Source organism: Symphalangus syndactylus, chromosome 2 (assembly GCF_028878055.3).
Source record: "Symphalangus syndactylus isolate Jambi chromosome 2, NHGRI_mSymSyn1-v2.1_pri, whole genome shotgun sequence".
In the NCBI taxonomy this organism is placed as follows: Eukaryota; Metazoa; Chordata; class Mammalia; order Primates; family Hylobatidae; genus Symphalangus; species Symphalangus syndactylus.
In genome coordinates, this window is record NC_072424.2 from 5,122,148 (window position 1) to 5,134,655 (window position 12,508).

Sequence of the window (12,508 nt, forward strand, 5' to 3'; positions counted from 1 at the left end):
TTGTCCTCCGCAGCACCTGCAAGGCCCGCACTCGGGCTCTGGCCCCAAAGGTGGGCTCCAGGCCCAGGCACGGCCCGTCCCCGCTCCAGACCCTGATCTGAGCCAGCTCTTGGTCCCCGCTACCGCGTCCTCCAAACACAACGCTCCTCCCCCCATGCCGCCCCTCCCCCCATACTGTCCCCCCCGCCCCCACATCCCAGCAACGCGTGCAGAGCCCGGGAGCATGGCGGCCCTCCCCCAGGCCTGCCCCCCGCCCGGGCCTGGACGCCCCCAGAGGCCTGGACGCTCCCACCGCGGCGCTCCTGCCCCGCTTCTACGCCCCCACTCCAGGTGCACAACCTTCAGGTGTAGAACCCTCCTGCCCCACCCGCCACTTCCCAGCGCCTCCCCCAGGCCTAAGTCCCTGATGCTAGGAATTAAACCGCGCCCCCCCAGGCCTGAGTGGGCCTCCAAGATGCTGGGGGCACCCTGATCCCACAAAAGCCGAGGATCCCTCTGCTCTCCAGCCCTGAACCCTCCGCCCCTGGACACCCGATCTCCATGGAAACTGAGGGTCCTTTCCCTCTCTTCCCGCAGGTTTGACCCCACGAAGATGAACTGGGCACCCGTAACGTGCTGGGCTCTGCTACTGGCGGCTGCCTTCCTTTGCGACAGCGGCGCAGCCAAGGGCGGCCGCGGAGGGGCGCGGGGCAGTGCCCGGGGAGGGGTCCGCGGGAGCGCGCGCGGGGCCTCGAGGGTGCGCGTGAGGCCGGCGCCCCGCTACGGTGCCCCGGGCTCTTCCCTTCGCGTGGCTGCCGCTGGGGCGGCGGCCGGGGCGGCGGCGGGAGCAGCCGCGGGCCTGGCGGCGGGCTCGGGCTGGAGAAGGGCCGCGGGACCCGGGGAACGCGGCCTGGAGAACGAGGAGGACGGGGTGCCCGGAGGCAACGGGACCGGCCCCGGCATCTACAGCTACTGGACGTGGACTTCAGGCGCTGGACCCACGCGCAGCCCGCGTCTCTGTCTCGTGCTGGGCGGCGCCCTCGGCGCCCTGTGGCTGCTGTGGCCCTAAGTCTGGCTGGGCTCGGGGACCATATCTGGCCCCCGGGCCGCACCGTCCCCCAGGATCCTCCGGCCTGGGCTCCCCCTTCCTCCCTTGCCCACTGTCTTGGAGCCCCAGTGGGTGCAGGAGCTGCTGGCTGTCCCTGTGGACCCGCCATCCACTGTCCTGCCCACACCGCCTCAGCCTCCCACTTCCCACCTAGAGGGGACCATGGGCCCTGCCCCACCTGCTCCAGGATGTTAGGGTCCCCCCCAGCCAGAAAGGCAGCGGCCTGTGGCTCCTGTACCAACCGCCCAGCCACGCTCCAGAGCCGCCCAAAGAGAGGTGCCAAGGCCAGGAACCCAAGCCACCCCGGCTCCCCTCGCCTGCCCAGGGGCCGTGGTGACGCATGGGCAGGGAGGTGACCTCAGGCTGGTTCTGCCACTGAGGCCCTGAGGAATCTGACCCTCCCCAAAAGAAACAGTGAAATGGACCAAAGGACTTAAGAATTTGGGGGGAAGTGAGGGGAAAACGTTAGGTGCTAACCACCTGCCCAGAAGAGAAGAGTGGATCTCACAGCCCAGGAACATTCCCAAGCAGGAAAGCCGTCCGTCCGAGGTACGTCCATCCTGGCTCTCTGCAGCTGGTGGGAAAACACACCCTGCCCTGGAGGGGCTGCCCAGGCCTTGTTCCCCACACCCTCAGGCCGAGATCCGTGAGAGACCCACTTTGCTCCAACAACTTGAAACAGGTCATTTTACCCTCCTTAGGACCCATTTTGGGGAAAAAAACCCAACACATTCCAGAGCTTTCCAAATCCTTTGAACTTCAGGTTCACATTCAGGGATCACAGTTCTGCCTGTTCTCAGGGCACGGCAACTGCCAATCCCGCTGAAGAGGCCTCCCTGGGCACAGCTCAGGCTGCACGCTGCGCGGATTTCCCTGAAGGCGGCCCCTTCTTCGGAAGCAGCTGTTCAGGCCTCGGAACAGGGCCTGGGTATCGGCGTGGTGGGCTGGCAGTTGACGGCCTGCTCAGTGGAGCCAGGAGCTAACTCAGACCCCGGGGCAAGCAGGGGGCCAGTGGCGGGGCCCAGCGCCCAGCAGGACACCCATGCAAAAGGCTGAGCCCCCAACATCCAAGGACAGGAGAGACACGGAGTGGCGCCGGCCAGTCACGACAAGGACGTGCCTCCAGCACTGGACACACCTGTGTAAGACCAGCCTCTGTTTCCCAGTCCTGCCAGCCTGGGGCACCCGCACTGAGAGGTCTTGGGTCGGCCACGTTCTCTAGCTCTCCAGTCGCCCAACGCATCCAAGGTAGGAGGGGTTCTCCCTGTCCCCCCGGTGGCCTTGGGATCTCACCTTCTCCATGTCCTGGTGCTGCATCCCTCCTGGGCCTGAGCCTCTGGACTCAGTGGACACCAAAGTCAAGACCAGCACCCCCCACGGGCCCTGCCGGCCTCTGCCTTCCCCAGCTGGCCTGGGTTCTGGCCTGGGTGAGGATCTGGAAGCTGTTGGCAGGACTCAACCAAACACTGCTCTCTAGCTCTGGGGCACTAAGCCACAGGACGCAGCACCCTGCAGCCTCCCGTCCACACTGCCAGCAGTGCCCCTGGCCCGGTGAGCCCAGACACTCCTCCACCCCTTCCAGACCAAGCTCAATGCCTCCAAGACCAGCAGGCCAAGGCCAAGCCCTGCCCCAGATCCTCATAGGCAGAGGAGCCCTTCTGACATTTCCCCCAGGAGGCAGGGGGTGGTCTGAGTCTCCTCAAAGCAGGGAGACCCACCGGAGCCCCCTCGACTTTGCAGACGCCCACCTGGAAAATGGGCTGAGCTGCACCAGACCCTCACACACCACAGCGCTGCAGGCTGGAATGTTCCAGATGTGATGGACACATCATGATCTGCAATGACTATTTATTCAGCACATTAGCATCTGACACAGCCAATCTGAATACTTCCTGCCCCGGGCGGTCAGGGTTATGGCAGGATGCAGGTGGCACTCGGGCTAACTTCAGGCTGATGAGTGTGTGGGGTATGGGGCAGCAGAGGCAGCCAGCCAGCAAGGAGGGGCTGCTGAGCACCAGGGCCGTGGTGGAGGCTGCTGTGGGACGGTCAGGCCACCACCAGAAAGAGGCGGCTGGAGCTTCTGCACAGAATGTCCCTGGCCCCAGGTCCCGCAGCACCTTAGTCCATACTCCCAGCCCCACCCGCCTGCCTTCCTCTTCCCTCTTCTAGGACACAGGCTGTGGACCCCTTTGGGTGCACTATAATGGGGCTGGAGGGGCCCCCACGCCTCTCAGCCCCACTAATGCAGAATCCCACTACCCGTGAGCCAGAAGGTGCTCAGAGGCCAGGGGTCTCTACTGCCCATGCCGGGCAGCCTTCCAGTCATTGCACACAAAGCCATGTGCAGGGCGTCCCCCTCAACCCTGCCTGGAACATGCCCCAGGGCACTGAGGGTCGAAGCCAGTGCTTGGGTTCTGCTGCTGGGAGTCTCTTGTCTGTGTCTGTGTGCGCCTGTAAGTGTGAAATAAACCTCTCTGCTGGCAGCGAGCCTCTCACTTGTTGTAGGACTGCAGGACACTGGGCCGAAAGCCTCCAGCACAAACCCTAGTTGCCAACCTGCCCATTTCTTAGGTTCCACTGGTGAGAGCAGCTTTAACACACAGGCCCAAGGCACTGTGGTGCACCTCACAGGCCCGTAAGAAACGGGCCCTTTAATTGGAGATTTTAAAGGTTACAGGTTATACTTTTAACTCCTTCTGAGCATCCATTTCTCAAGAGGCCTGAGCAGAAAGCTCTGGGAGAACCAAGCATGTGAAGCTGCTCAGGGACGTCCACTGCAGAGCCTGGTGTCCACTCCCACCTGCTTGTCCCCTGGAACTGGGGCCCCTGGAGCTGGCCAGGCCGTGGGGCGCCAGAGAGCACAGCACCCTAATGGCCAGCATGGAGCTTCTGAACCAGGTGAGCTGTCTTGAGCCCCAACCACCCAGGTCAGGTCTGGGAGGCCACATGCCTCCGGCCTTCCCCACCCGGACAAGTTCAGGGCACAGTCTCAGACCGGGGGGTGGCCCCGCAGGACGTCGAGGTCCAGCATCACGGGGCCCAGCAGCCCGCGGCGGAAGGTCTGGAGGAAGTCACGGGCTGCTGCAGGATAGTTAGGCTGAATAACGTTCACGTTACCTGGGGAACGGGAGGGCTCAGTGAGGAAGGAGCCTTCACAGCAGGACGGGCCCAGCCCTTACCCACCTGAGGGACCAGCCCTAAGAAACTCCAGGATGGCATCAGGGAAGCCCAGGGGACGGGATCATACTCAGAAAGAAAACAGCTTGAGCTGCGCTGCCTGGAGCCTCCAAGGCCAGGCATGTGAGGCCTGCAGGTGTCCACCTAGCACTGCCCAAAACGCAGCAGGGCTGGTCTCACCCTCGGAAGCCTGGACTACGAGCCTTTCCTCTCCAGAACTTTCTGTAGCTCCCCTGCCCTGAAACCCGTTCCCAGAAGACCCGCCGCAGGCTCCCTGACACGTTCCTCTCCTCCCTGCCTCCTCTGGGGATGGCCGGGGTCCCCGGGGGTGATGGGGTGAGGCTCCAGTGCCCGCGTCAGCGACCTCACTCACCCGTGCCCGTGAGCACCTTCACCTTCTGCGTCTTCCCCAGCTTCACAGCCACACTCTTCAGCACGCGCTCTATGCTGTCACAGGCACTGCCCAGGCCGTAGTGCTGCACGTACCTGCACACAGGCTGCAGGTCAGCGCCAGGGGGCCCAGCACTGATACCACGCAAACAGCCAGGCTGGGCCCTTCCTCCTGAATGCCACAAAGGCCATGGCCAGGCACCTCCTGTGGGTGACAGTGACTGTGGCGCTGTGGATGACCAAGATGAGACTGCAGGTGACTGGTGCTGGGCCCCGGGGGAAAGCCACTATCTAAGAATCATCCCTGAGCTTTGTCCTGTGTGGCCACGGCCAGCAGCACGGCGGGGCGGCTCCCACCACCGGAACCCTTGCTGCAACGGGAGGAGTAAGAGCTGTTCACATACACAGGCTTCATCCACCCTATCCGGGGCGGGACAGACAGGCCTCTGTGCAGGCCCAGGTCCTGGAAACTAAAAGAGTAGCACAGCGGACCATCTGCAAACACACTCTGTTTGCTGCTAAGGATAGCACTCGGTGACTTCCAGGCAGCCAGTACACCTGCATCCTCTCCACCCGGCTGGGTGTTTGAGTGGTGTTTTCCTAGCACAGGGACCAGCACGGGCTGACTAGGCACCCACTGCTGCTAAGCGTCACCCAGTGATTCTCACGAGCACTCTGACTCCTCACAGTGCAGGCTCTGGGCAGAGAGGCCTGGAGGGGAAAGGCCAGCACAGAGCAGCCGCTCACAGGGACAAACACCACCCTAAGCCTTGGGAGCCCGACTGACCCAGACCCAACACTCTCCCAACCTTCCTGACAGCCAGGGGTGAGGGGAACCTGTGGCTCCCACGAGGACAGGCTCAACCTTGAGGAGGCTGGTGCCCTCGGACCTGGTCACAGCATGAGCCAGTAACACAGGACCAGCAAAGCAAGACATGGGCTCAGAGCCCATGGGAGCATCAGAACCCTGAGTAACACAGGTTCTAAATCAATCTAACTTCTGGGAGGCACAAGCATGAGCTCTGAATCAGCAGCCTCAAGGGCCCCCTGGTGCTCCAAAAAAGCTGTCCCAGGAGAGAGGAGCAAGCCTGGAGGAGGCGTCCCGGACCACCCCCAAGATCTGCCAATGGTGAGAACTCCTGAAAGGACTGGACTGCTTCCAACAACCTAACTGTGCCACAACAAAGCTCAAGAATTTTTACAGGAATGTAGATATCTGTCACCTAACAAGGTGAAACTCAAAATGCACAGCATCCAGCCAGGCACGGTGGCTCACGCCTGTAATCCCAGCACTTTGGGAGGCCAAGGTGGACTGATCACTTGAGGTCAGGAGTTCGACACCAGCCTGTTCACCAATATGGTGAAACCCTGTCTCTACTAAAAATACAAAAATTAGCCAGGTGTGGTGGCGCACGTCTGTAATCCCAGCTACTTGGGAGGCTAAGGTGGGAGAATTGTCAAATCCAAAAATTGCCAGGCCTACAAAGCAAAAAAACAGACCCCCTAATGAGAAGAAAAATCAGTCAACTCAAACTGACCCAATGTTAGAATTAGCAGACATTAAATCTAAGCTGAAACATGAAAGGTATTTTTTAAAATGATCCAAACTCAACTTGCGGAAGTGAAAACTATGAAAACTACTGAGTGGGATGAACAGCAGATTACACATTGCAGAAGAAATGATGAGTGAACCTGAAAACACAGCAACAGAAACCGCAAAACAGGCACAAAGCTTTACTGAGCTGCGGTGGGGCAAAGCCAAGCAGCCTGACACCCACGTGCCTGACACCCGCCTGCCTGATACCCACGTGCCTGATACCCGCGTGATACCTGTGTGCCTGATACCCACATGCCTGATAACTGTGTGCCTGATACCCACGTGATACCTGTGTGCCTGAGGCCCGCGTGCCTGATAACCACGTGCCTGATACCCACGTGCCTGAGGTCCTGAGGAGTAGAGGGACAGAAAAAACACCTGCATATATGAAGGTTCAAAACGATGCAAATTTCATGAAAACTACAAAGTCCCAGATCCAAAAATCTCAATGAACTACAAGCACAAGGAACACACAGAAAACCATACCAAGGTCCATTGTAATCAAGTTGCTCAAAAGCACTGAGAGAAAATCCTGGAAGCAGCAGAGGAACAAACACAACCGCAGATGGTGCATCAGACCCCACGCGGGTGAGAAAGGGAGACCAACCCCTCTCAAGCACTAAAACAAACAAACACGACCGCAGACGGCTCATCAGACACCACACAAGTGAGAAAGGGAGACCAACCCCTCTCAAGCACTAAAAAACCCCATCAATCTGGAATTCTACATATAGAGAAAATATCTTTCAAAACAAAGGTGAAATAAAGACATCTTCAGACAACCAAAAGCTGAAAGAATTCATCACCAGCAAACCTGCCTTACAATACATGTTAATGGAAGTCCTTCAGATAGAAATAAAATCACACCAGAAGGAAACCTGGACCTACACAAAGAAACAAGAAGGTGTGGATGGTAAACTGATGAGAAAATATATAAAACTTTTTTCTGGTATTTTATATTTCTTTAAAAGATAACTATATGAAGGAAAGAAAGTATATCTGGAGGTTATAAAATATGTAAAGGTAAAATATATCATGATGATGATGGCACAAGGATCAGGATAAGAAAAACAGAAATGCATTATTGTAAGGTCGTCACTTAAAGACATACTATACACCCTAAAGCAACCTCTCCCAAAAGTTGTAGACAATAAGCTAACAAAGATACAGTAGAATCATTTAAAAATATTCAATCCTAAAGAGGCAAGAGAGAGGAAAAAAGAAAAAAAAATTGAGACAAATGGGCCGGGCACGGTGGCTCACACCTGAAATTTCCAGCACTTTGGGAGGCAGGTGGATCACCTGAGGTCAGGAGTTCAAGACCAGCCTGGCCAACATGGTGAAACCCCCATCTATACTAAAAATACAAAAAAAATTTAGCCAGGCGCGGTGGCTCACACCTGTAATCCCAGCATTTTGGGAGGCCGAGGTGGGTGGATCACCTGAGATTAGGAGTTCAAGACCAGCCTGGCCAACATGGTGAAACCCCATCTCTACCAAAAATACAAAAACAATTAGCTGGGCGTGGTGGCAGGCGCCTGTAATCCCAGCTACTCAGGAGACTGAGGCAGGAGAATCGCTTGAACCCGGGAGGTAGAGGTTGCAGTGAGCCGAGATCGCACCACTGCACTGCAGTCTGGGTGAAAAGAGCAAAACTGCCTCAAAAAAAAAAAAAAAATTGAGACAAATGGAAAACAAATTTGCGAGATAATAAATTTAAATCTATAAATAATCACATTAAGTGATTAAATGTAAATAGCCTAAATACCTAAAAGACAGAGACTGTCAGACTGGATAAGCAGCAAGATCCAACGATAAAAAGCAGCAGAGACTGTAAGAAACACATTTTAAATATAAAGACACAAATATGCTAAAAATAAAAGGACAGAAAAAGATATGCTATGTTACTGTTAATCAAAATAAACTGGAATGGGCCGGACGCAGACGCTCACACCTATAATCCCCTGCACTTTGGGAGGCCGAGGCGGGCAGATCACTTGAGGCCAGGAGTTTGAGACCAGCCTGGCCAACATGGCGAAACCCCCTCTCTACTACAAATACAAAAATTAGCCAGGCATGACAGCGCATGCCTGTCATCCCAGCTACTAGGGAGGCTGAGGCATGAAAATCACTTGAACCCAGGAGGCAGAGGTTGCAGTGAGCCAAGATTGTGCCTCTGCGCTCCAGCCTGAGCAACAGAGTGAGACTCTGTCTCAAAAAAACAAAAGTGATGGCTATATTAATATGAGACAAGACAGATTTCAGAGCAGAGAATATTCTGAAGGATAAAAAAAGATAATTTCATTATGATAAAGGCATCAAATCATCAAGAGGACATAACAATCTCCTGAGCTTTCTGTACCTTAACAGCAGAGCTTCGAAATACACGAAGCCAAAACTGACTGAACAGCAAGAAGAAACAGAGAAATTCAGTTATAGTGGGAAATTTCAATACCCCTCTCACAATAATTGGTAGTACAAATAGAAAGTTAGCAAAGTAGAAATAAAAAAATAAATATCGAATGGAAATCAACGACATAAAAAACAAAGATAACAGAAAGTCAATGAAACCAGAAGCTAATTCTTTGGGAAAAATAATTAAAATTAATAAGCCTCTAGCCAGACTGTTCTCTTCAACCTGATAAAGGGCATCTAAGAAACACCCATACCTAATACTGCACTCAATGGTAAAGCTTCCTACCTTAGATCAGGAACAAAAAAAGATGTCTGTTCTCACCACATCTCAAGTACTAAAAAAACCTGTCAATTGTATTGAAGACTGTAGCCAGTGCAATAAAGCAAGAAAACAAAATATGGCATCTAGACTGGAAAAGAAAAAGTAAGATGATTTTTATTTGCAAATGACATAATTGTCTAGGTAAAAAATCTAACTGGAATCTACGAAGAGCTACTAGAATGAATAAATGAGTTTAGCAGGGTTAAAGATAAGAGATCAATGTACAAAAATCAATTCTACTTCTAAATACTAGCAATGAAAAACCAAAAGTGAACATAAAAACAATACCATTTACAATAGCATCAAAAATATTAAAGAGTTAACGAGGGAATGACATCACCAAATAGAGAAGTAGAAGCAATCTGGCTTCACTCACCCTCTCAAAGAAAACCAAAACCAAACACCCAGCACCAAGAATATCACCAGCAATATTCCAGAACTCAAATCTGAGGATGAGACCAAAGAAGTGAAAAAAACTCCAGGCAGAAAGTAAGCTGCAAAAAACATCTAAGCAAACATCCAAGAAAAAAAAAAGCCAGACAGGAAAGCCTGGATAACAAATCCTTCAATGCAAAACCATAGACATATGTGCACAAGAAACAACAGCTAACGGAAAACCATGACCACCTCAAACAGACAAAGCAAAGAGCCAGTGACCAACCCTAATGAGATGGTAATGTGTAAGCGCTCAAATCAAGAATTCAAGATAACAGTTAAAAAAAAAAAAAACCTCAGCAAACTCCAATAAAACACAGAAAAACAATTCACAAATTTGTCAGACAAATTTAACAGAGACTGAAATTTAAAAAAAAAAAAAAAAAAAATCAAACAGAAATCCTGGAACTAAAAAATACATTTGCTGATCTGAAAAATGTATTAGAGGCTCTCAACAGGCAGAATGGACCAAGCAGAGGAAAAAATCAGTGAGCCTGAAGACCGGCTATTTGAAAATATATAGAAGAGGGAAGAGAAAAAGAAAAAAGAATGAAAAGGAATGAAGAACACATGCAAGATATGTGCCTCAGAAGAGCAAACCTAGGAATTACTGGGGTTCAAGAAGGAACCAAGCAAGAGGAAGGGGCAGAAAGTTTATTCAAAGAAATAATTACTGAAAAATTTTCAAACATTCAGAAAGACATAAATGTCCAGGTACAGGGAAGTCAGAGATCACCAAACAGATTTAATCCAAATAAAACTACCCTATGGAATATAATAATCAAACTCAAAAGTCAAGGACAAAGAAAGAATCCTACACGTAGTAAGTAGTACAAGTAGTAAGAGAAAAGCAGCAAATATATTTATAAAAGAGCTCCAATGTATCTGGCAACAGAGTTCTCTAGGAAATCCATATAGGCCAGGAGGCAGTGGGATGATATATTCAAAGTGCTGCAGGAAAAAAAAAATGCACCTGTCAACTGAGGACACACCTTCAAACATGAAAGAGTAAAGCTGAGGGAATTCATCAGACCAAACTTACAAGAAATGCTAAAAAAAAGTTCTTCAATCTGAAAGAAAAAGACACTAATGTACAAAAAGAAAACACGTGAAGTATAAACCCACTGGGAAAAAGAAACACAGACTCAGAATAATACTGTGAATGTGGTGTGCATTCATTCACATCTCTAGTGTGAAGACTAAAAGAAAAATGTATCAAAAATAATAACTACAGCAACCTGGAAAGAGAGAGCCAATATAAAAATAAATAAATTGAAATAACAAAACGTGAAAATTTGGGGGAAAGATGGAGTTAAAGTACAGAATTCTTTAGTTTCTCCTTTGTTTCTATTCTTTCCTCTGTGATCACAGATAAGGTGTCATGTGTTTAAAATGACTGTTTTTTAAGAGAGGGGTCTCACTCTGTCACCCAGGCTGGAGTGTGATGGCACGATCATAGCTCACTGCTGCCTCAAACTCCTGGGCTCCAGCAATCCTCCTATCTCAGCCTGCTGAGTACCTAGGGTACAGTCACAGAGCACCACGCCCAGCTAAAATAACCAAATAACTTGTTATAAATATAAAATGCTTTTTGTAAGCCTGATGGTACACTACATATAATATATAGACTAAAAATACAAAGCAACAAATTAAAACATACCAACAGAGAAAATCTCTTAACCACATGCAAAGGAAGACAGTAAAAAAGGAAAAGAGGAGTTACAATCAGAAAACAAGCAACAAAATGGCAATATTAAGTCTTTATCCATAATAATACTGAAAGCAAATGTACTATATTCTCCAACTAAAAGACATAGAGTAGGCCAGGCACAGTGGCTCACGTTTGTAATCCCAGCGCTTTGGGAGGCCAATGTGGAAGGATCATCTGAGGCCAAGAGTTCAAGACCAGCCTCGGCAACATAGCAAGACCTCACCTCTACAAAAAATAAATAAATAAATAAAATAGCCAGGTGTGGCGGCACATGCCTGTAGTCCTAACTATCAGGAGGCTGCGGTGGGAAGACTGCTTGAGGCGAGGAGTCCAAGGCTACACTGAGCTATGATCACACCACTGCACACCAGCCTGGGCAACAGAGTAAGACCCTGTCTCAAAAACAAGCAAAAAACACAGAGTGGCTAAATGAATAAAAAACAAGATCAAACTATATGCTACCTATAAGAAACCGACATTACCTATAAAGACATACACAGACTGAAAGTCAAAGGGTGGAAAAACATATTCCATGTAAACAGAAACCCAAAAAAAAAAAAAAGAGCAGGAATAGCTATACTTACAGATGACAGAACAGACTAAAAGTCAAAGACTGTAAAAAGAGCAGGAGCAGCTACACTTACACAAAACAGACTACAGGTCAGACTGTAAAAAGACACAGAGAAAGTCACTATACGATCGATAAAGGGGTCAATTCAGCAAGAAGATATAACAATTATAAATATCTATGCACCCAACACCAGAGCACCCAGATATATAAAGCAAACATTGACAGATTGAAAGTGAGAGGCAGACTGCAATACAATAATAGTTAGGGGGCTTCAACACCCCTCTCCGTAGGGTGTTTCCAGCCAGAAATCAACAGAAACAATGGAGCGAAACTACATGCTAGATCAAATAGGTCTAACTGACATTTACGGAACATTTCACCCAATTGCTGCAGAACACACATTCTTCTCATCAGCACATGGAACATTCTACAGAATATACCATATGTTAGGCTACAGAACAAGTTTCAACAAATCCAAACAAATCGAAATCCTACTGAGTATCTTTTCTGACTCAATGAAATAAAACGAGAAAGCAATAACAAGAGGAACCTCAAAAACTACACAAACACATGGAAATTAAACAACATGCTCCTGAATGATCAGTGGGTTAATAAAGAAATTAGTAAGAAAATTTTTTAATTTCTTCAAACAAACAGAAATGGAAACACAATATATCAAAGTCTATGGGATTCAGCAAAAGTGTTGCTAAGACAGAAGTTTATAGCAACAAACACCTACACTAAAAAAAGCAGAAGACTTCAAATAACCTAACCATGAACCTCAAGGTACCAGAAAAGTGAGA

General features: G+C 50.3%; 2 protein-coding genes across 5 annotated transcripts in view; one reads left to right on the forward strand and one right to left on the reverse strand.

Moving 5' to 3' along the window:
- SPRN (shadow of prion protein) lies at window positions 1-3,570 on the forward strand. 2 transcript variants are annotated; one of them, XM_055244637.2, is made up of 2 exons: window positions 1-345; window positions 577-3,570. In XM_055244637.2, the coding sequence occupies exons 1-2, from the start codon at window positions 155-157 to the stop codon at window positions 1,046-1,048; spliced, it is 663 nt and encodes a 220-aa protein (XP_055100612.2). In that variant the 5' UTR covers window positions 1-154; the 3' UTR covers window positions 1,049-3,570. The 2 variants fall into 2 exon arrangements, with proteins under 2 accessions (XP_055100612.2, XP_063472435.1); XM_063616365.1 differs by having other exon boundaries at window positions 1-330.
- Window positions 2,919-12,508, reverse strand: part of MTG1 (mitochondrial ribosome associated GTPase 1) — a 26,481-nt gene continuing 16,891 nt past the window's right edge. For 2 of the 3 annotated variants that reach the window (XM_055244567.2, XM_055244576.2), the window contains exons 10-11: window positions 4,638-4,750; window positions 2,919-4,204 (exon numbers count right to left, since the gene is read on the reverse strand). In XM_055244567.2, the coding sequence (XP_055100542.1) occupies window positions 4,077-4,204; window positions 4,638-4,750 (241 nt within the window). In that variant the 3' untranslated portion in view covers window positions 2,919-4,076. Of the gene's footprint in view, window positions 4,751-12,508 lie in introns of all 3 variants that reach the window. The other variant, XM_063616361.1, reaches the window with a different exon arrangement.

Bases quoted from the DNA above. Each gene is read 5' to 3' on its own strand.
- SPRN (XM_055244637.2), top strand. From the start codon at position 155: ATGCCGCCCCTCCCCCCATACTGTCCCCCCCGCCCCCACATCCCAGCA. The intron at 346-576 runs GTGTAGAACCCT...CTCTTCCCGCAG, and splicing joins TCCAGGTGCACAACCTTCAG to GTTTGACCCCACGAAGATGA.